The sequence below is a fragment of the Drosophila albomicans genome, chromosome X (assembly GCF_009650485.2).
Source record: "Drosophila albomicans strain 15112-1751.03 chromosome X, ASM965048v2, whole genome shotgun sequence".
NCBI classification, from domain to species: Eukaryota; Metazoa; Arthropoda; class Insecta; order Diptera; family Drosophilidae; genus Drosophila; species Drosophila albomicans.
The window spans coordinates 17603147-17627386 of NC_047627.2; the positions used below are offsets into that span (position 1 = coordinate 17603147).

Below are 24240 nucleotides of genomic sequence, written 5' to 3' on the forward strand. Positions count from 1 at the left end.
TACAAAAAAAAAAAAACAACAGGGCTGCACAACACTTGGCGCGCGCGTGCCGCATATCGATAACACGCTATCGAAACTATAACTACTGTAGTTGACAGCCAACAATAAACAGCCGGCTGCCTAAACAACAAACTTAGCGCCAAAAATAAAATATAATTAACTAAATACAAAAATATATAGTTAAAAATTAGCAGCCATGGTCGATGCCAGCAAATTGCAGCAGCAGCAGCGCAAACCCAGCGCCGACACATTTCTGCCCCTCAGCCGAGTGCGCACTATCATGAAGAGCTCCATGGACACCGGTTTAATTACCAACGAGGTGCTTTTCCTTATGACCAAGTGCACGGAGCTGTTTGTGCAGCATTTGGCCCGTGAGGCATACACGGCTACATGTGGCGAAACCTTGAAGTACGAGCACTTGTCGCAGCTGGTCAACAAGAGCAAGAATCTGGAGTTCTTGCTGCAAATTGTGCCGGAAAAAATACGTGTTCACGAGTTCCAGGAGATGTTGCGACTGAATCGCGCCAGCGGCAGTGATGAAGATGACGACGACGATGAGTCCGGCTCCGAGTCTGAATCGGAGGCAGAATAAAGCGGCTCAAGCAGCAACAAAATAAAAAATTCTAGAATTAAAGATCAGATTAATACCGAAAATTGTACAATATCACATAAGAAATTAAGTTTTCTTTAATCACATTTGTCTGTCTGTTTGTCCTAATCTCTAAGCTGCACATCCATTTATTTAACTCTTACACATATATTAGCAATCAACTTAAATGAGTTTTATGAAATCGTTTAGCATTCCTTTGCAACTAAATTTTGACACTCAACGTTTTTTTGCAGATAATAGTAAGAATATATCTGCTTAACTCTTAAGTAATGTATCTCTTTTGCAAACTAGTATCCTAGCTTAATTTATGCTCTAACTTAATTGGAAATCAATTGTAACTGCAGTCCGGGTGTTTTACAGTCGAGCACACTCGATTGCATCTTGCTTTCTAAGATATATTGTCATTATTGTATGCAAATTAAAAGAAGTCGTATGGCTAGACTTCACCTGATCAATACACCACACTCTAAGTACAGCTATTAAATCATATCTATGTGACCGCCAGCTTGGAGCAAGGTGAAAGATGACGCTGCCAAATTGAAGTGGGCTGATAAAAGCACAACAGCAAACAAACCACTGGCAATGTCAATAGATCCCCTTCAATACACCAATACACAACACACACACACACAATCAGATATTCAGTATTTAGAGTAAATATTTAATTGCACTGTTGTAGAATAAAGCAAAACAAAAAAAAAGATAGATAGTACATAGACTAATATGATGTTCATGTGGATTAGATCTTGAGACCAACGCCTGGATAGCCCTTGGCATTGAGGCCAGTCACCTTGTAAGTGGTGCCAGCTGGAGCCGGTTGACCGAACTTGGCCGCGGTGGTCACATACAGAATGTCCAGATTGGGTCCTCCAAAGGCGACCGAAGTGATCTGCTTAGTGGGCAGCTTGATCTCCAGCAACACTTTGCCAGTGCTAACGAAATCAAATTTGAGGGAGAATTTCATAAGTACTTGCTATCGAAAGCGGAATTCTATTCGATTGTAACTTACCTTGGGTTCACCTTGAAGATGGTGGCACCATTGAAGGTGGCCACATAGATGTTACCCTCGGTGTCAATGGTCATGCCATCGGGCAGCAAATGATCCTTGGGACTGGTTTTGCGCAAATTGAAAATCACCTTGGGATTGCTAGCGACACCAGTCTCGAAGTTGTAATCGTAGGACTTGACCTCGTAGTCGGTGGTATCAATGTAGTAGAATTTCTTAGCCTTCTCATCCCAGGCCAGACCGTTCGAGATGCCAACATCGCTCTTCACCAGCGACACATTACCGCCGGCCACCCAGCGATAGAGTTCGCCATGACGATGCTCGAATTCATCGCCCACATAGCGCATGGTGCCGCCAAAGAAACGACCCTGAGGATCGGTCTTGGCATCGTTCAAGCGATTCTCCTTAAACTCCGGCTGCACCTCGAACAGAGTGCGCACCACCTTAGCCTTGGGTGAGACACCATCCCATTGCACAATGACCGTGCGACGCTCGCAGCCAACGGCGAATTCCTGCGAGTTGCCAGCGATGGGCAGCACAAATCCGGCAAAGGATTCACCCTCGATCTGGGTGCGATAGATCTTGTTCTGGGCGTAATCGTAGCGCAACAAGACGCCAGCCTCCAAGTCCACATAGTAGAGACTCTGACGGGCCTCGTCCCAGTGTGGACCTTCGCCAAGGGCGGCATAAGAGTCGGGCAGTGGCTCCACTTTGTACGACATCTGCGCCCAAAACGAAACGAAACAAAAAAAAAAGAAAGAAATCAAAATAAAATTCACATTAGCAATATTTAAGACACTTGCTCTCTTGAAGCATTCAAATTACCGTTGCACGGCACAGTGCTGCCAATGCAATCAAAGTGATTGTTATTGTGTGCATTTTTCAAGCTTTAACTGGACACTGAATCGTTGGCTAGCGATGCAGCTTGTATTTATCAAAAAATAAAAATAAACGAACTAACAACAAAACAACCAGCAACTTGTAAATGCTGAATTCGAGTTTTTATTGTTATTGTGCTGTGTGTGTGAGCTTAACGCAAATCCCGACTCACTGCTGCCAGCCATTTGTCAGCTGCTGCTACTGAAGCTGATGCTGCTGTGACGTCATACCCTTCACCTGCACGTAATTGCTTTGCATTGTCTTTTGTTTGTTGTTGTTGTTATTGCTCTCGCTGCTATTGAACTTTTAAAGCGCGACTTGCCGACCGCAAGCCTGTGTTCGAAAAGCTCGCTGCTCTGACACTCGCTCATTTAGTTCCACGGATCAAAGATGGCGGCACAAAGGATGCGAGAGCACAACTCAACACTGCCTGTCGTGGTGGATAATTTTGACACTCAAACACTAGCTGCCTTTACAGTGGTTCAAGATGCGAGAGATCGCGTTTTAATTAATTTGCGGTTGGCATTTGAGAAATCTTTTAATTGCCCCATTGAATTAAGTTGGTATGTGTGCACACTTGTCAATATTAAGCTCAAGGGTAATTCGCGGTGAAACTTATTAAGTGGAGTTCGTTTTAGAAAATGCCACTCAACAAAAAAAAAGGGCCTGACTTTTAATGATTGAAAATTTTATACATTTTTACATATTTTTGCACTGAAAACTTATTAAAGGGCCTTATTAAATGGCCTGACTTTCAATTATAGTTGACATTTCTTATTGTTTCTCTCAAAGTTTTTTTTTTTTTTTTTTTTTTTTTTTTAATTTTTTACACTGAAACTAGCAAAGCGTATTAATTGAAACTGTCACTCATAATAAAAAAAATGAGACTGACTTTCAGTAGCTGACACTGTTGTTTCTTTTAGCACTCAAACTAGCAGGACTACGAGCTTACCTTCAAGGATATGTGAGTAAGAGATTGAGATAGAGAGAATGTGGACCAAATAAGGACACTGCGCGTACAAACTATGTGTGCGAACTGAAGTATTTGCCGGCAGCTAGGAATCTTTATATAGTCGACAGCAGCCGGTGTTTGCTTGCTGTATATACAAGCATACATTCAAGTGTAAATTGATAAGCCTGAAGGCAGATAAGACGCTACTACATCTGTGGGCACATATAGTAATAATCATGTATAAAGCCAAATGGAAAAATAACTGAAGATCGCCGGCTCGTTCTCAACATTCTAGAATATAAATTATCGTAATCAATGTATTTCGTATGTACTAAACAACTACAGTTGTCAACTTTAAAGTGGTTTGCTAGGAGTGGGAGTGGAATTGTGATTGCCACTCGCCAATATTCACTGTACTGCAAATGCAAGTCAGAAAACAAACATAAAATAAACATCAATAGTGCACCGCTTTCGACTCGGAGATACCCGGTATTTAGATTTTACAAAATCAAAGCAAATATACCTAATTTGGATATTCCACGCGCATACGCATTGAGTTATAGCTGATCACACGGACGGACAGACAGACAGCAGGATTGGCTTATTCTTAACTGATTGAAATTCGGATATATATTATATGACTATTTCATATTTTGTCATACCCTTTTTAAAGTTTGAGTTCACGGTATAAAACGGCAATTTTATTATTATATTTTTGTTTTAATTTTTGCTGTGTGGGCAGCTCTGATAAGAGCGAAATGCGCTTATAACAACTAACAGTTATAACAATTTAGTTAGGCGCATTATACTGCAGTTATCTGCGCTTTCCGGTCCGAACAATGCGATAAATTGTCCACCACGCGCTGTTTGCGCCCCGCAAATGCATTTCGACCCACTGTGCAGAGTGTTCAAAACTAAAGGATGCTGAATCAGTGGACATCAGTAAACGATTATTTGCAATTATTTATGGGAACGCCCTTTGCACTTTTGTTTTTTTTTTTTTGCTTGTTCTTTTTTTGGACGTGCTTATAGCTTAAGAATAAAGAGCGAGGGGGGTGATAATTTAGTCTGTGCTCCTTATCGCCGAATACTTTATGGGGTTTGTTGTTGCAATTCCAAATTTAAATGATTCTTTAATTAATTTGCAACATGATTTATGGGCATATTATGGCTCAACATGACAATCATAAAATAGACATATGTTATGAACTATGGTTTGTCATTAAACTCACGATCCCAACTCAATAAGAGCGCAATCTTACTATATGAGCAATGTTTTCGATCATTTGATAGGTTTTATCTGATAAACAACTATTTAATCAGCTCTATCTAATAACTCTTTATCTTCCGACATTTCATTTACTTAAAAAACGCGTTAGTTCTGTCAAAATATTCATAATGAAATTGAACACAAAATTAAAGAATTTAAGCAGATTTCAAATTTTATATTAATATTGGAAATGTTTGTTATTAAACTAAGAAAGAAGTCCTTTGCTAACTTAACAAGGAGGGAGTTTAGAATTTACTAATCAATTCAAATTGGAAATACCCAAATACTAGAGATTACAAATTCGAATTTAACGATTTTAAAAGCACCATTTATATTAATGCTAATGGACAAAAAAAAAACGAGGAAAACATAAAAATAAATATTGACAAAAAATACAAATAAAGTTTAAAAATTAACAATATTTAACTCAAATTCGGCAGCAGTGTTGTATAACGTTAACAAAAAATGCTTCAATATTCGAACGTTACTTATCATGTTTGCATATTTTATCAAATGTGTATAAAAAAATGAACGGAATGCTTTATACCAAAAGTATTGATTTTCTATTTCGTCAATTTGCAAAGTTGATTAAATGCATTTGCTTATGACGCTATTAATGCAAATAAATAAATAAAGCACATACATAGATTAATTTGATATGCATGTGTAAATGCAATATGCGCATACATATAAAATTGGGCTCGTCTATTATATCGATTAGAACACTAACTTATACATACAACAATTACGTATTTGTATTTGTTAATTAAGTGCAAATAAAAACTAATTGATTCAATAAATGCTTGTGAGCAACGTGCATCGGTGAATGTGCTCACAATGTGCACACATACATACATACATACATAAATAGCCATTGCCTTTACCTTATTTGCTTTTATTTGGCGTAATCAACAAAATGACAATCAAAAACGAAAGCAATAAATAATGTCAACGACTAATTAATTCAAATAAAAACAAAACCAATGTATACACAAACAAAACGTGTGGAAAACAAACGTTCGACAACAACACAAAACAGCTGATCGCAACAGATTGATAAATATCGTGTCAGCCCTGCACGCTTGCTCTGTAGCAGTTATCGTTATCGAGATTAAATAGTTTTCAAATGCGCAGTTGGTTATGCGTACAAATGTCAAAGCACTAACCATGAGTTATCCAAACAACTTCCAAAAATTATTCGAAATAAACAATAAATATTTGTAATCATTGACAATTAGATGTCTCAATTTTGCGCAATATTTCTCATCGATAATATATTTTTGCAATTCAATGCAACCTTTTATGGTATATACTCTACGCAATGTTCTTCAAAATTCCGAAAGTGCAAATAAAACACATGAGCGGTATATTTTAAGATACGGTCACTTATCATGTTTCGCTATGCCTCTTTTCGTACGAAAAAATAATACATTATTACTTTTTCGCTTATACATGTTATTTAACTATGCTCTTCTTAGTCTCCTAAAAATAAAAACAATATGAAAAGACATTTATTCTTCCAAAAAAGTGTTTTTAAGAAATAGTTTGTTCTTAAAAATATTTATCCATCACTAATAAATGTGGGGCAGTGTAACCGCACTTGCAATTTACGCCATGGTATCATTTTGAAATGGAGGTGCTGGTCACACAGCGGCAATGCTATTACCGATGGTTTTTTGCAGCAATATAATCATTTGTTGTTGTTTCGCCGCAAGGTTCGGACGTGTGTATTTTCCGAGGCGCACACATACTTCGAAGTCGTTCTACTCGTCTCGTTGTGCGTTCATTTCTTCTTTACCATTTTTTTTCTGTGTAATTTTGTTTCACATATAAAAAAAAACAAAAAAGGCAAACGGACCTACACACAACTAAACCAATACCAATTATCCGAAACCCTCCAAAAAATAAAAGAAAAAATGCCCGTGCCCAGGCAACAGCTCAGCAGATGTGAAATGTGACGACACGACGGGCGAAAAGAAAAAGTGTCCGCAATCGCGCAGTCGAGAGGGGCGAGAAAAAGAAAAACCATTTTGCAAAAAGTAAAAAAGAGAAAAAATAAATAAGAAGCAACAAAAAGTGAGAGGAATATCGGCAGCGACGCTCACGCGTTGCGCCCCCCTCTCTTCACCTTCATTCAAAATAAAAGTGAAAACGTGCAAAATAAATATATACAACAAAAAGAAACAGAGAGAACAGAGACGAAGTTAAGTTACTCCAAACTAAAAAAGAAAGAAAAAATGTGCGACGCTGCCGCAACAACAATAGCGGCGGTAGGAGCAGCAACTGCTGGTGACACAGCAGCGACAACAACAAACACATCAATGGATGAACAGCAAACGGAACGTCAGCGACAAAGCTGCTGTCGCCTGTGCATTGCGCCCGCCAGCGAATGCATATCGATCATCAATAGTTATGCAGCCGATAAGGAGCCGCTGGCCACAAAAATACATAACTGCGTAAATATCAAGGTGAGTGCGAGCTATAAGTTAGAAGAAGCAATTGCTTGAGGAGGAGGAACAACAACAATAGAGACATACGACAATACGTAATACACACTAACTACTCCACAATCGTCGGCAATCGACATCGATTCACATTCAATTCAATACAAAAATTCGATACGATTCGATTGCTAGGCCAGTGTTGCCTGCCTGCCTGCCCTCTGTGTGCTCTGCTCCTCATACCGCAAGCGAAACCGAAATCGTTATACACACACTTGCTCTGCTCTGCTTCCATTCTCCCATTTCCCATTCTCCGCTCTGCTGGATATGGCATTGGCCAGTGTGCCTGCCTGCCTGCCTGGAGCAGAGGCGGTTTGCTCGGCTCGGCTGGCCACACCCGACGCATGCGACACCATCATGGCTCCTCATCCACATCCACTATATGCTTGTGTCCATGTGTGTGTGTGTGTATGTAATCGATAAGTCCATTTCCATCAACACTGCGTCCCGTCCAGCTTTACTCTGCTTCGGCTGCCCAAATATAAAAAAAAAAAGAAAAGTGAGGTTAAATACGAAACCAAAAGTAAAATATGCCTCATCAGACGCGAGCTGCGGCTGCTTTAGCTGCTCTGCTCTGTAGCTGCTGCTTTGGCCCCATTTGATTGTGCAAGCGCTGCTGCTGCTGACGACGATGACGACGACGACGAGACCGAGCCAAAACGGTTGTTGTGTCGTTCGTTGCCAGCTGCAGCAGCACAGTGCCCTCCCCCCTCTTCTCATTCAGTGCCAGTCCCAGTTGCTATCTCAGAGTTGCCACTTTTGCCCGTGAGCAACATCATCATCAGTTTTCTGTTTTGTTGTATTTTTTTTTTTTTTTTTGGAAATGGAAATGGAAACGGAATCGAGAACAGAGCTGCTCCGGGTCTGCGGCTGCTGCTGCTGCTTTTGTAGCTCTTGAAGTGCCAAGTCACGATACCCGACAACGACGACTACGACGACGACATCGCCTGTGTTTATTGGTATTGGTGACGCTGTTGTGGTTGTCGCTCTGGCTCGATGGCTGGCGTTGTGCCTGTGGCTCGCTAGCTAGCTGCTGTTGCTTGGCTGGTTTGTCGCTTGCTTCGCTGCTGCTTTTGCTGTTGCTGCCGATGTCGTCGTCGCCGTCGTCATCGGTATTTCGTGTGCTACGTTGGCAGAGTAACCACTGGCAGCTGCTGGCTGGCAGAGCACATAGCATGGCATGGCATGGGATTCGTTTCGCTTTTGCTCCATTCCCAGTGGTGTTTTGTGATTGAGGTTAGAATCGACCGGCAAGCTAAATACTGTTTTTATTTAGCACATATAAATAATGACAACAAACTACTATACTGCTCATTGTTTATTATTTACAAATTTCGTTTGTTTGCCGCTTCTCCTTATTCTTCTTCTGCTTTACGCCACCTTCAATTTTCGTTCGTCTCGTTCTATGCGATTTTTCTTAGCGATGTGCAAAGAAAAACATCGCATTTTAATCGATATCTAATAAAAAAACATATAGTATATGTTTATGCAAACTTATTAAATTGCAATACTATTTGGTGTTTACAAAGTGTTATTGTTGTTTTCCATCGCTAAGCGCTACGAATGGACAGCACAAAGCGCAGAGAGCAATGAGCGGCGTCTCGGTCTGTTCGAGGCCGCCGAGAGAGCGAGAGAGAAAAAGAGAGAGCAGGAAAAGACGTGCGTGAGCGTTGTTCGCTGTATGTGTGTGTGTGTGTGTGGAACCATATGTATGCATGCATGTGTGTGTGTGTGTGGAGCTTGGGTCGCGCTTGGTTCGTTTCATATCGACAATGTCTGCTCTGCCTGCTGTTGTTGCTGTGCCTGCCCAGCACCAACAGAGCAAGAGCAATTACGTATAATTTTTGCTTCCATGGAATTTACAGGCGGCAGCCCAACGCGAGAACTGAAAAACCGCGTCCAAGTCTCGATTTATATCATCATCATCAACTTGAACATAGTCATCGTTGTCGTCGTCGTAGCTGGGCCAGAGTCCAGTCTATTTCCGTTTTACTCCGCTCCCAGACTTTGCCCTCTTTTTGCTTTTTTCGCTTTTCGTTTTTGTTGCTTCATTCGTATTCCATGATGCGGCGGCGGCGATTGCTCTCCTCCAATGATGATGAGAGCGCGACTGGCAAATCTCTTCTTGCGCGCGCGCTCTTCTCGTGTCCTTCACTTTGGGCAACTTGCTGCTCCTCCGATATATATCCGGTGTGTGTGGAACACACGAACGAAACAGAACAGTAGAGCAGAAGATGGGGGGAGAGCAAAGAAATGAAAAGTGGCTTCGCTAGCTTCGCTTTGTTCCGCAGACATTCGGTTTATTGATTCTTTTATGTGCGCTGTGGCAACCAGGCACATGAAGAAGAAGAAGCAGAAGAGACAGAGGCAGGCAACCAAAACCCAAAACCGAAACCAAACCCAGAGTCGCCCTCGTCGTCATCCACTTTTCGTTGTTGCCTGCTGCTTCTTTCCAAAATGGTTGCCTGCTGCTGCTTCTTTTGGCCTGCGCCCCCGGCAACGACATCATCATCATCGCCATCGTCATCATCATCATCATCATCATCATCAACGTTGTCGTCGTCGTCGTCGGCACGTTGCTGCTGCGTGTGCTTGGTGCTGGGCGCTGCTCTTTGGTTTCGCTTTGGCTCGATTTCATGGTGAATACACCAGGCAGCAACCAACAGCTCAACCGATACACACACACACATACATAGATAGCCACTCAATTCCATACAACAACAGCAAGAAGAGCGAGCGAACAGCGACGACCATTTGGTTGGCGTCATCGCTGTGCGGTTCGCTTGTTATCTGGAGGCGGACCACATGCACACACACATACGCATACAGTGCCAGGGCTGGCAGCAGGGCCAGGGCAGTGCAGGGCTGGACAGACAGACAAATACAACAACAAAATGAATGTTCGTTTTTGTTTTTGTTGCTGCCTGCTGCAGTTGCCAGTTTTGTGGTGCCTGCATCGAATTTCGGCCATACCAAAAGCCCAACTCCAAGTACATATATGTATGAGTATAAACTTTCTCTGGTCAGAAAAGCTGTCAAAGAGAGGGAGGGAGTAAGCAAGATGAGACTGATAACAGCTTAAAAATTGTACATGCGGCAGAATTTGTATGTGTGTGAGCGAGGCAGTAGCGATAACTTTTTTCGGAGATTTATCGATTGCCACATGCACTTGACTGCCATTGTTGTTATCGTAATTTAATACGAACGGTAAAGATCTGCACTGCTTGCTAATAACAGCAGGATGCAGACGCACACATACACACACATGCGGACACACACACACGCAGCTGACGGCGACGAATAAGGACACGAAAGCAGATACGGCAATGAAGACAATGCACAGGGGCAGAGCTCAAGCAGCAAAGCAACAACAACAATGGCAGAGAATCTGAAACCCGTTCGAGGTCCGAGATCATGCGGCGTTTTGCTTACTGCTCTGCTGCCTGGGATTGTTTTGGGACTGCGAACTGGACACTAAGATGAGATGAGATGAGAGGCTCTTGGAATTCTGGTCAACAGCAGCAGCAGCATCATGATGATTGTTGCACCTGGCATCAGCGGCAGCTGGTTACTGGCAGCTGCCTCTTTTTCTTGTTGCTGCGGTTGTTGTTGTTGCTATTGATGGATGGAAAGATTTCCTTTTCAACTTTCTAAAAAGGCCAGCCCAAAACGTTGCTGTTGCCGCCGCTGCTGCTGCCAAAATGTTTACAAAGCTAAATTTATCCAAACAAATACTGAAATATGACTTCTTTTTATTTTATTATATTTTGCAATTACGTAGAAATTGTTTTGCTTACCTGCTGCAAGCAGTGTATATAAAGCAAGCAGAGTAATGGCAAAACAGTAGAGTTCGCTAGGCACATTTAAAGCCCAAAACAACAGCAATAATGCTTATTAAAGTTAAATGTATTTATTTCCCTTCCTTCCTTCCTTCCCTATTTCCTTTAACTCTTGCACACTTCCCTTGCTCTGTATCCAATTGCGATTTTGCCGCCATCATCGTGGCCACTTGAGAAAGAGATGTGCCCAACAGGACGTCGAATGTGTGCGGGTGTGTGTGTGTCTGTTGAGGAGTTGGGGGCAAGGTGAATGAACAACATATTATCGAAACCCTTCAACGCCAAACTGAGGTGGGGGAGAGAGATACACATTCGTACATACACATGTATGCTGCTGTAGTATATAGGATGAGAATTTCAGGACTGAAGTGCGTATATAACATATTTGTACATAGAGCATATGTGAGTGTGTGTGTGCATCTGTTTGTGTGCACATTCAGCATATGTGTCCAGAGCACACACATACACAGAAGTTTGTGTTTGTGTGCTTGGTTGGCCAGTTGTGGGAGAGGGGGGTGGTAATTGGGAGAGGAAGCCAAGTAAAAAGGGGAGAGGGCGTTGTTGCGCCACGAATTACAAAAGCATAAAAGCTTATGCACGCATAAAGATGCAAAAATAATCATAACCACAAGCAGTTGCACACACACACACACACACACACATTCATTCGTCAATCATTTGCATACACATGCATTCACACACGCACACACATGCCACCGAACATCTTCGATTATTGTGTAAGCTGTCAAATGCAGTTTTGCCGGCCCCAAGCAACAACAATTGACGATTATTTGCGCTTCTGTTTTGGTCTTAGCGTTCGTTGCTTTTGCTTCTTATTAATGGCAATTTTCCCATACGGCATTGGCCACCATTTTTCTTCTTTTTGTATTTGATGGTCACAGGTTATCGATATTATGCGTGTGTGGGTACATTTTTAAATTTCGATACGCATGCTACACCAGTTTGTTCACACTAATTGTACCAGGGCTGCATTATTCAGATTGAAAGCGAATTTGCGAATTTAAATATGTTGAAACGTATTTTGAAGCCAATTTCAACATAACGTGAGAAACGTATATTTGAAAATTTTAACAATGTACGAAATATTTTATTTCCAATTATAGTTGGAACATCAGTTTAATGTATTGAATGTCGGCCGCCAATTAAAATTGCAAGCAATTGATTATATTTCACTGAGCGAATTTAATCTTGAAATAATTAGCTTAAATTTTCATTAATTAATTCGAAACTCAAGTGCAAATGTATATATATTGCATTACCCTTTATACATATATAAGTTAATCTCTCTGGCAATTATATTTAAGAGACAGAAGTGAATGCATTTCTTTGCCATGTTTTCACAATAAATACATGCTTATCGAGTATATACATACATACATACATTTGTGTGTATGTACATAGGTACATACTTTTAATTGAAAAGCCAAAATGGTCCCATGCCACACGCACAATTAAAAGCAAATTATGCACAAACACAAAGGCCTAAGGAACTCTGCAACAACAACAACAACAATTAGATGTTTATATACCTAACTAATATGCGTCAGTTAGCAACACATAAGCCAATACATACATAATCACACATGCATATGCATTTACATGGATAGATTGCACACACACACACACACACACGTATATATAGAAACACATACATGCGCAAGCAAAGTGCTATCAGGCAAAAGGACATGGGACATTGGACATTGGACATGCGTTTCAATTGCACTGTTAAGTGTACGTGTGTGTGAGTGTGTGTGTGGGATGCACATGAGTTGTGCATATAATTATAAGCAGGTCATTGACATTAATAGACTAGTAGTAGAGACACACACACACACACATACAGTTGCATTGCAATCTTGTTTGGCTATCGACGATGAAGAAAACCTCAAACCGACCTCGTGTTTGGCCAAAGGTGAGAGGGCTTTTCAGATACGGATTCTCTATTGTGGGGTGCGGGACTAAAGACGATGACGATGACTTCTATCTTCAATTTACATAAATGCCGTGCGGCAAAGTCAAAGTTATATATGTATACTATATACACAAACACTTAACTGCCTTGAGTTGGCGAAAATCGTTAGAAATTTCCAACATGGAAATGGGGACATGCAACAAACATTAACGATGCCAATGAAACCTTGTATTTGTTTAATATTTAAGTTTTGCGCTATCCTCCTGTTATTGATTTTATTCTACGCATTGTGGTTAAGGCGCCTATCGATTGTGGTTTTTAGTAGCTTGTTCATTTTTGATCAGTGAACTTGGTTCACAGTCTTGGTTCTTTTTGTTCCCTGTATTTATTGTTGATTTTGTTCATCTTTTGTAGTTTAGCAAATGGTAATAGACAATTATCAAATGAACAAGAACTAAAGTGAACAAGGATAAAATTAAACTGAACGAAAAAGTACGATTAGCGTGAACTTGTTTTTGTTCTTAGTTCTTTTGCTCACTAGTTCTTAGGTTTATCGATTGTGTTTTTTTAGTTTGCTTATCGATTGCGGGATTTGTCTTTGTTTAGCAATAACTAATCGTTTTTTGTTTTTTCAAATTTCTACGTATTTTTGCAGATCACATCAACGGATCGTTTATCGCTGCACATTTGCCACGCCTGCATCAGCTACTTGAACTCGTGGCAAAGCTTCAAAAATCGCTGCCTCAGTTCACAGACGAAGCAACGCCAATGGCTGGACACGGATCGCAGCAAACAGCAGACGCTACTGGGCTATTTGGATTTAAATCGGGCCGAGAATGGCAGCGTCTCAGTTGAGCAGCAGCAACAACATCAGCAAGCTGGCGAATTGAAAAGCGATTCAGCTGCGGAGAAGGCGTCTGCAAACATTTTGGATGGCATACCATCGCTGAAGAAGCGCAAATCGTTAACAGTCTATGTGAGTCCCAAGCAGCAGCAACTGCAACTGCAACACCAGCAGCAACAACAACAACTGCAACTGCAACAACAGCAGCAACAGCAACCGCCGCCGCCGCAGCAACTACTGCAAACGACGGCAAGAGCGGCGAGCATGACAATGGCAGCGGCGGCAGAGCAGCCACAGCAAACATTGCAGACCCTTTTATTGCAGGTGCCCTCAACGTGCAGCACAACAGCGGCAATGGCAACGGCGATAACATCGCAGCATCAACATCAACAGCAGCAGCAGCAGCAACGCAAGTATCAACAGCAGCAACGTGTCAAGCATCATCATCATAGTCATCAGCATCACCATCATCAGTTGCAGCTGCAGCAGCGACATCGACGCATTCGCCAACCGCGACGTCCAGAGGCGCCATCTGTTGGTGCTCAGCAGCAACGTTTGTCCAAATTAAAGCCGAAAGTCTATTTACCGTTGGATATTGCAGTGCCGCCATTGCCACCGATACCGATACCGATGACCATATCGATACCACCGCTGCCGATAACAACGCCCGTGTTATCGTCATCAACTGTTGCAACAGCTGCATCAGCTGCTGGTGTTGAGGTAGCAGCAACATTGCCGTTACCATTGCCATTGCCACTGTCGTCGCTGCCCCTTGATTTCAGCCAGTGTAAGAATCCGTCTCAGAAATTGAGCAGCAGCCTCGCTGTGCCAACAACGTCGTCGTCGTCCTCAACGTCGCTGCCACAGCCGCTGCCGCTGCCATCGTCGTCGTCAGTTGCCAGCAATGTTGTCGCTGCGTCTGCCACAAGCACAACAGCAACAGCGGCCGTCACGACGGCGACGACGACGCCGCTGCTGATGCCGGTAACGCTGCAGAGCGCCGCCCAGCAACTGCGCTTTTTCCGGCGCTATTCCTATAATGTAATTGTATCGTGCATTCGCAAGCGTCTACATGCCACATACACCCGTCTCACTCTCTCTTTCTCTTCTTTCAAATTACCTCCCCTGAAAATAATTTGTTTTTGTTTGTTTAGTGATAATAATGCTAATTCATTGATTAACTACTTTGAGAACTTATCGTGTTATCGTTATCGCTATCGTTATACAGCCGCTGCCCGCCGTGCCCATCAAGGATGAGCCGCTGGACGATACGGACGATGACTATCAGATGAAGTGCATTGACGAGTCCGACGACATGATGGATCCCACAATGTTCCTAGAGCGCTCCGAGCACGAAGGCGATGTGCCGCTAATGGTAAGCAAATTCGATTTTCCAATTTTGCAGAGATTTCGATTATAGCAGATTATTGCAATTGAACTATGTTGTAAAAAAACTAAAGCCTTCTAGGTCCTACCTTTTAGAAGCTAAAACACCGTTAAGTAAAGGCTTGCAATGATTTGGAATGATTAACGTAGAAATCATTTTTAGCAATATTATTTACAGCCTCCTTGCTCTTACCTTTTATGTCGCTTAGTGAAGATTTGCTATGTAAATTAGAATTAGTAATTTGAAATTGCGGAAAAGTCTCGAAAAATAGCGTTCCTTTTACTTTATTTGCAACCACCTTTCAGGAATTTGAATTAGTGATTTTAAATATATGGCGTGAAGACTTTTTTACAAGGTGATAGTAGTGCTCTTACCATTTTGACAAAGACAATGAATTGTATACATACGTAGACTCTCGATTTGGTATTATACCTATAGTTTTTATGATTCCTGAACATTTGGATCAGATATAAATTGTAGAAAAGATGAAAAAAAGCGCTACTGGTCTTAGTTGCTATGGCTGACAATCTGGTATATTGAGCTTGTAGTACTATATCAATATACCAAACATAGTTTTTCGTATATATAGTGCTAGTATTTTTGTGGTGTATTAGTTGGTATATTTAAAAATTAATACCAAACTGTTTTGCTTTCAATTAAAAATGATTATCGGGTATCTCACAGTCGAGCTTTCTTACTTGATAACTTTATTTATTGATGCTCCCTACCCATAATAGCTGATATAGATTTACTTAGAACAATTTGTAATTCGGACTAAATAATATACTCCTAATTGGAGAGTGTTTGTCATAGATTTGCGCAATTATTTATTGCATAACCAGCAACACTTTTGCCATGGTCTCTGCACAAAAAACTGAACTAGATACTCGAACCAAGTTGTATAATCTCTTCTCTCTTTTCGCTTTTTTTTGTCTCTTTCTACGACAGACCTCCGACTATGATTATACGGCGCAGCACGGCGTGACGGCGGCCGTGGCGGCGGCATCGCTGCCAGCGAGCGCCGTGGCTAATGTGGCAGCCGCCGGTGACTCGAAGGTGGCCAGCTGCCGGGCGTGCAGTCTGCAGTTCTCGACACGGGCAAATGCGCGCCGGCACGAACGCAATCTGCATCCGAATCTGTTCCAGCTGTCGACCGACTCGCCGAACAATACGCCAATCACAAAGCCAACGCCAGCGCTTGCGGCCGCTCTGGAAATCCAACGTGCAGCAGCCGCAGCGGCGGCAACGGCGGAGGCAACAAAGGCGGCAGCCGGTGGCAATATATCGACGCAAAAATATCGCCAGGTGGTGATGAACACGTTCATCAAGTGCGAGAACGGTGGCTATGACTACGACAATCCGGAGCAGTATCAGCAGCTGTTGACGCGCGACAAAGTGGAGTTCATACAGGAGAACAATGAGTTCCTCGAGCAGTACCAGACGATGACGTGTCGCTGTTGCAACAAATACTTTAGCACGTACAAGAACTTTATGGCGCATGTGCGCAAAAAGTATCCGCTTTTGCCGCGCAATCTGTGCTTCAACTGCCTCAAGATGAACGATTCGAAGGCGTTGTTCATATCGCATCTGAAGAAACGCAACTGCATCAATTTGTATCGTGTGCTCAATGCGTTGCGCGTGAAGCAACCGAATTTTGCGCATGCCAATGCCTCAGGTGTGGTGGCCACCACAGAGACGCCACAACTGCAGCAGCAGCAGCCACAACAACAACAGCAACAACAGTTGGTGCATGATACATCGTCGTCGGAGCGACCAGAGAAACTGCGAGCCAAGGAGCTGCTGGTGAATAAGCTCTACGTGTGCAAACTGTGTCCAAAGGGTTTTCGCACCAAGCACGAGTTTCGCACCCATGTGTATGACAAGCATGCGGATGTGCAGCGCAAGGACAACAATTCGATACAGTGCAGCTTCTGTGGCCTCGACTTTGCCGATCCCGTCGACCGGCGGCGTCACTACAACAACATGGACTGCATTGTCCGGCTGCGCTGCATGACCTGTGATGCCAAACTGGAGACGCATCAGCGTTTCCTCGACCATGTCTATCAGGATCATTTGGGCGGCGTGAGCAGCGACAATGCATCGACAGCGACACAATCCGGCTTGGATCATTCGCCCGGCAAGCGGAGTTTACTCGGCGCCCTCGGTATTGGTGTCAGTCAATCGTCGTCCAACGATGAATCCCGCGGCAGCAGCAGCACCATCAACAACAACAACAATGTGAATAACAACAGCAGTCACAACAATACGAATGCTGCTGCTTCCTCCTTGACTTCGACGCCCGCGAAATCCGTTTCCAATGCAGCGGGTGGCTCCAGCTCTGCTAATCGCAACAGCGGTGGCGGTGGCAGCAGCGCTGGCGGAGATTCAGCGCCCAAATCGCAGTATTTCTCACGCATGCCGCAAGTTTGTCCGATCTGCGGACAACAGTACAACAACTACAACAATGTGCTGCGTCACATGGAGTCAAAGCATCCCAACAAGCTGCCCGAGACGTACAAGTGTGTGCGCTGCGGTCTGGGCTATCCACGCATCTCGTATTTGCGCGAGCACATGATCAATGTGCATGGCGTGGACAAGAATCGTCATTCCGGCGGCTTTGAGTACATCGTGAATGCGGATGCCGTCAAGTTGGCCGATGGCAGCACACCGAATGTGTATACGGGACGCTACGATTATGTGATGAAGGATTTGATGTCCATAACAAATGGTGGGACACTCGGTAATTTTTTAGTCATTTGTCGCAAAACCTCATTGTCCTCCGGCATCCATCATCGATCAATCAGTCAATCAATCAATCGATCGGCATTCAACATTCCATGTGTGAAGCGTCCATCAGACATTTGTTGTTGTCCAGCGCAAAAACACGACATCATGTGCTTTACTCCTCCACATTGGCAAGCAAGAAAGTGTTAGAAATGTAGCTGACAGGGAATCGATGTTTACTCGTGCTTTTCCATCCGTCTGCCCGTCTGTCTGCGTATTTGAAACGTTTCAGTTTAGCCAACTTAAGAGCTAGTTTTCTCAAATTTTCACAGTTTGTTCTTGGCATGAAGTAGCTGCTTTTACTTATATTCGAGCGCGACCACGCCCTTTTGTAGAATGAATATTTACTTGAATTCCATCCGTCTGCCTGTCTGTCCGCGAGTTTGCAACGCTGCAGCTCAGTCAATTTAGAAGCTAGCGTTTATCAAATTTTCAGAGTTTGTTCTTGGTATGAAGTAGCTGCCTTTGCTTATATTGGAGCACGACCATGCCCACAACCGCCCATTTTGAAGATGTAAACTCATCGTTTACTCTATAATTATGCAGGAATGATCATCAACTAAAGTTATAGTTATTCTCTAGTTATGCTTGCTCAACTAACGCTCAACTGCGAAGTTTTTGTTATGTGTTTCTTAATATTTAAAAAGTAAACTCCGAACTAATGCGCCTCTTTTTTCGCTCTCTCTTGTGTTTTGCAGATGATGACGAGGAGGAAACTGGAAGTCTGGCCAAGAAGATACGTCTCGATGACAGCAGCAACAACAGCAGCATCAACACAAGCATTGCCAACCAGCAGAAGGAGTTCCCATCTGCAATGCGGTATTCAGCAACAATATTGGCCTCTCGAATCACATGCGTTCGCATTACACCGCCTCCTCGACGGCGACAAATGCAGCGTTGGCTGCCGCCAATCGCATGACACCCAAATCGCTGACGATAACAGCAACGCCACCGTTGGAAGCAACAGCCGCTGCAAGCACCACCGCATCGTCAGCAGCAGTAGCTACAAGTGGAGCAGGTGCAACATCGACGCCAACCGGGGGCAAAGTGCCACCGGCGATGGTGCATCAGACGCCGCAGGAACAGGCCGTGTTTCGGCGCAGTTTAGATCAGGCGGCCGATCGTCGCTTTCGCCGGATGCGTTGTCGCATCTGTCAGCGGCGCTTCAGCTCAAAGAAATCGTATCGCTATCACATGCTGACCGATCATCAGGTGCAAAATGTGCAGTTCATCAAGTGCAAGCTGTGCAACGCCGAATTCGCCTACGAGAAGGGACTGAAGGTGCATCTGTTTAAGGTGCACGGACGTGCGATCAAGGATGAGATGATTGTCAAAGAATTCGAATGCAATGTCTGCTCCACCGTTTACAGTTCGGAGCTGGAGCTGCAGCAGCACAAACGTAGCGTCCACAAGTCATCGACTTCGTCCACGAACACAACGAAATCGTCGACAACAACAGCCACAACCATCACAGCGCTGAACACATCAAATTCAGCGTCGGCTGTCGATTTGGGTGCGGCAGACACATCGACGGTGCTGCCGCTGTATTGGTATCAATGCAAGTACTGTCCATCCAATTTCAATACCAACAAGAAGCTGGCCATTCACATCAATTCGCACGACGAGTTCGACTCGAATGATTATTCGTGCAAGGACTGCGGCAATGTGTACAGCGGTCGCAAGAGCCTCTGGGTAAGTGACGGGCGGATAAATGAATGCAAAACATAGATTAAGAGAAACTTCACTTAGTAGCAAAATGTACCTTTGGCATATTTTATTATGCATATTTCAACAAAGAGTAACTTAACAGCCCTTTCACTTAGCGGCCAATTGAATATGCACTTAACTGCATTTTGTTTCTTCTTGTTTAAGAGCCACGCTCATAAAACAGAAAGCATAGCTTAACATTTTGTATAACGCCTTTTACCAATACCAATCGAGGCCGTTAAGCGAAAACTCACTTATTGGTATTTTTATATCAGTTAGTGGCCACACTTAAAAAAAAAGTAAAGCAACAGCGTAGAAAAATGGAAAGTTGTGCTGCTTCCCATTTCAAGTCATTTCGCTTACCTGCCTCGTTTTGGCCGTTAAGTGAGTTAAGTGTTTAATGCGCTTGCCCCGATTAATTGCATTGCTGTTCATTGCAGGTTCATCGCTACAAGAAGCATCCGCAGGTGCCGGATCCCGTGGAGTGCACGTTGTGTCGCAAGATGTTCTTCGATCGCCAGATGCTGGACAATCACACGCCCACCTGCAATCGCAAACCCATCACGGCAACCGGCGCCCATCAGCAGGATGGCCAACAGCAGCAGCACAGAGAACAACAGCAACAGCAACGCGGCATCTTTAAGCACAAAACGGGCGACGACGATGACGAGGATGAGGACGATGATCAGCTGCTGTTGCTCGACGATGCTCCTGGCACGCCAGCAACAGCAGCCGCAGCAGCAACATCAGCTGCAACAGCAGCCGGCGATGGCAATGCAACATCGATGGCGGGCATCAAGATACGCATACCGGAGGTGGCATGCACCATTTGTGGGGCACGCTTCACCGACCAGGAGATGTTCAGCAAGCACATACAGAAACACGAACAGGAATTGTACGTCGACAATCCGTTGGCGGCAATGTTCGACGATGGTCCCGCCGATGCGGGACAATTTCAGGTGGAGCGTCAGAACGAGAACGGGGAATACGCGTGCGATTTGTGCGCCAAGACGTTCCCCCAGGTGATTGCGCTCAAGGTGCATCGCAAGTGGCATTTCAGAGGTGATAGCAAGCAGGTGAGCTTTTTGGGCTTGTGCGAGGTGAAAAATCTGAGAATAAAAATCATCTTCAAAACGAAAATCCTGTTGAGTAAACTATAAAAAAAAATAAGCTTGCTACGTTTGTTGTTTGTTGCCTCCGCACCAGTCGCAAAAAAATAAACGCAAAACAGAATCCATATCTCTATATATATATATATATTGAACAACGACACGATCAACAACCAAGACAACAGCAGCAACAGTTGCTACTATTTTGACACATGTATTGGCAACTGCTGTTGACTTGTTGTGCTAACCATTTGCAACATTGAAACATTTGTATTAATCTTTGTTTTCACCATTTAGAATCCCATCATCGACGGCGAAGCGACAACGCTGAACAACAGCAGCAGCAGCAACAACAACAACAACAACTCGACGTTGCATCTACGCGAATTGCATGCGGTGGGTCTGATGCCCAACCAGCAGCAGCAACAACAGAAGCAACAGCAGCAGCAACAATCGCAGTCCCAACAGCAACACCAACAATCGTCGAGCCAACAGCAGAGGAGCAAATCGTTGAAACGCAAACGTGAATTGAAGTGTGAATATTGCGCCTCCACCTTCATTAGCAACAACAATCTGCGTCGCCACATGTACGAGCTGCACAAACACGAAGTGAGCAATCTGCCCGAGCCACCAGTAATCGAAGTGGACGCACCGTTGAGTTGCCGACGCTGCGGTGATCTGCAATTCGAGACTAAGGAGGCGTGGATCGAGCATAAGTTGGCCGATGCGAAGGTCGTGCGTCCATTCTGTCCATTCCAGTGGGGCTGTGATCTGTGTGGCGAGTATTTGTCGCGTAAGGAGAAGCTCATCAATCACATCAACAACCATCTCAAGGAGGAGGTGATTGTCCCTGTTGCGGTGGCCGCCAGCCAGAAACTAGCGACTGCAGCAGCAGCCACTGCGAAAGCAGCAACAGCAACAGAAGAAGCTACGGCGGCAACAACAACACCAGCAGCAGCAGCAACCACAAAGGCAGCAACAACAGTTGCAGCGGCAACTGAAGCGGCGACAGTTAAATTGAAGGTGAAGAGCGAGACAACGAGAAGAGAGCTGGAAGGTGGCAAGCAGGCGGCAGAAGGGGAAGGTGGTGGGGAGGAGGATAGTGAGCTCGAGGATGACAGCGATGATAGCGACGATGATGATGATGATGATGATAGCACGAGTGACGATGACGATGAGGATGATGATGATGTTGACGACGAAGAAGAAGACGATGTGGTTGAAGTCGAGCAACAACACAATAATAACAATAACAATAATAATAATCGTAGTAACAACAATAATAACAACAGTGCCGCCGCCTTGGATGAGGATTATCTTATTGAAGAGGTCATTGAGGAGATCGATGACGATGTGGAAGAGTTGCCAGTGGAGCAAGTCGATCAGGGTAAAGGTAAAGCAGCAGCAACAACAACAACGACGACGAAACGTCCAAACTTTGCCTACAATGAAAGTCAGGCAAAGTTGAATGGCAACAGCGGCAACAGGAAGCAGGCGACGCACAGTTCGGAGGATGATGAAGTGGATGACGTCGATGACGATGATGATGATGATGTGGAAATGGACGAGGAAATGGAGGAAGAGGAAGGTGGCGTGGGTGTCGCCGTTGTGGGCGAAGGGATGACCATTGATGATATTATCGAGGAGGATGATGGCGAGGATGATGACGATGAGGATGTCGATGATGATGATGGGCATGGACAACATTTGGTTGGTGAGCATGTGGTGGCCGACGACGACGACGACGATGATGATGTTGACGATCGCGACGACGATGATGACGATGTGGATGATGTCGATGATGAGGATGACGATGTGGATGATGTCGACGATGTAGATGATGTCGACGAAGATGATGATATCGATGAGGATGACTTTGATGATGAGCAGCAGCAGCAACAGCAGCAGCGTAGGAATGTCGGCAGCATCGTTGCTGACGAAGACGACAACGATGATGATGATGACGATGACGTTGCGAATGCAGAGCAACGTCGACGTCAGCGTCATCAGGGTCGTGGTCGTCGTCATGATGAAGATGATGATGATGATGAAGATGATGTGATGGATGGCGATGGCAATGGCGGTACATCGTCATCATCATCGGAGAGCGAGTCGACAACGTCGCGATCAACTGGTGAGCGGCGCAATAAAAGCAAATCTGTAGTTGCATCATCAGCGGCATCAGCGGCCGCTGCTGATCACACTAATTCCAGCTATACGTGCGATCTATGTCAACTTTGTTTCGATTCCCAGGAGCAGCTGCAGACACACATTAAAAGTCATTTCCTCAACGGGCCAACAACGACAACCGGCAGCAGCAGCGGCGGCAGCAGCAGCAGTGCAGCCAGCCGAAGCAGCCAAAGCAGCAGCCGCAGCAGAAGTAGCACAACAAATAACAACAACAACAATAGCAACAATAATCACAACCATAAAAGCAAAACCAAAAAGGAGACTGCAACAGCTGCGGCGACGGCGACGTCAGCGGCAGCAGCAGCGACGGCGACGACGGAAGCTGGCGCTAGCTTGAACTGAGCTTCAAAATGTACAAAATTTAACCACAGAAAATACCACACATGAAAACACAGCACACCAACAAATACACCACACCACACACGCACACAAACACACACCTCACACACAAAAAAACAAAGCGCATTCCATCAACACACACAAACACACAGAGATATCGTCTATGATGCATTTACGCCTGCGCGTAATTGCAATGCCCACACTCACGCACACAGACACACACACTGGTACGCACGCATGTATAAATCAAAGTGCGTGGGTGTGTGTGTGTGTGTGCGTGTGTTTGAATTTTTTTTCTTACTGCTAATTGTAGTTGTTAATAAGCACACAAACACACACACGTATATATAGTGAATATATATTAAATATGTATGTATATGTATGCAACTTATGAATTACGATGAAGTCAACATCATATTTTTTGTTTTTTTTTTTAAATATTTTTTTTTGCAAAAAATGTTCAATTTAGAGCAACGCCAGTTATATTGAGTTTTTAGGTTATTTAAGTCAACACAAAGAAAAAAAGTTAATTATATACATATGCATACATAGAAAATCATACATAGAATGATGAATACAGTAAGAGAACAACATATTTAAGAGGTTATGTGAATTAATTAATTAAATCTTTAACATTGCGTCAAGGCACCAAAGCAACAACAAACTGTAGAAGATGAAGAAGCAGACGATGATGAAGATGAAAAAGAAGCAGCCAATAGCAACTGAAGCGGTGGCTGCAGCAAACGAATTAAGCGAAAAACTTACGTTTATTATTATCTGTATTGATACTATTTTATACATATAATATATATTTTTTATTAATAACATTTCCTGCCGTTTTCAAAAGCGATCGTTTAAAAAATAATGCATAGTTTACTAAAACTTATTCC

At 43.7% G+C, this 24240-nt stretch overlaps 3 protein-coding genes across 4 annotated transcripts; 2 read left to right on the plus strand and 1 right to left on the minus strand.

The window, feature by feature from the left end:
* The first annotated feature begins 40 nt into the window (after nucleotides 1-40).
* LOC117564230 (chromatin accessibility complex 16kD protein) lies at nucleotides 41-1162 on the plus strand. Its single transcript, XM_034242924.2, has one exon. The coding sequence runs from the start codon at nucleotides 197-199 to the stop codon at nucleotides 590-592; it is 396 nt and encodes a 131-aa protein (XP_034098815.1). The 5' UTR covers nucleotides 41-196; the 3' UTR covers nucleotides 593-1162.
* An 88-nt stretch (nucleotides 1163-1250) lies between these two features.
* Nucleotides 1251-3563, minus strand: LOC117564203 (regucalcin). 2 transcript variants are annotated; one of them, XM_034242884.2, is made up of 3 exons: nucleotides 3448-3563; nucleotides 1620-2338; nucleotides 1251-1542 (listed from the first exon to the last, which is right to left on the minus strand). In XM_034242884.2, the coding sequence occupies exons 2-3, from the start codon at nucleotides 2336-2338 to the stop codon at nucleotides 1350-1352; spliced, it is 912 nt and encodes a 303-aa protein (XP_034098775.1). In that variant the 5' UTR covers nucleotides 3448-3563; the 3' UTR covers nucleotides 1251-1349. The 2 variants fall into 2 exon arrangements, with proteins under 2 accessions (XP_034098775.1, XP_034098784.1); XM_034242893.2 differs by lacking the exon at nucleotides 3448-3563 and adding an exon at nucleotides 2442-2557.
* A 2835-nt stretch (nucleotides 3564-6398) lies between these two features.
* On the plus strand, nucleotides 6399-24177 carry LOC117577661 (zinc finger protein hangover). Its single transcript, XM_052008421.1, is given in 8 exon segments — nucleotides 6399-7185; nucleotides 13646-13966; nucleotides 15063-15209; nucleotides 16170-17961; nucleotides 18704-18805; nucleotides 18808-19697; nucleotides 20153-20788; nucleotides 21119-24177. Coding segments are annotated over 8 exon segments (6354 nt in total). The 5' UTR covers nucleotides 6399-6954; the 3' UTR covers nucleotides 23354-24177.
* The last annotated feature ends 63 nt before the right edge of the window (nucleotides 24178-24240 follow it).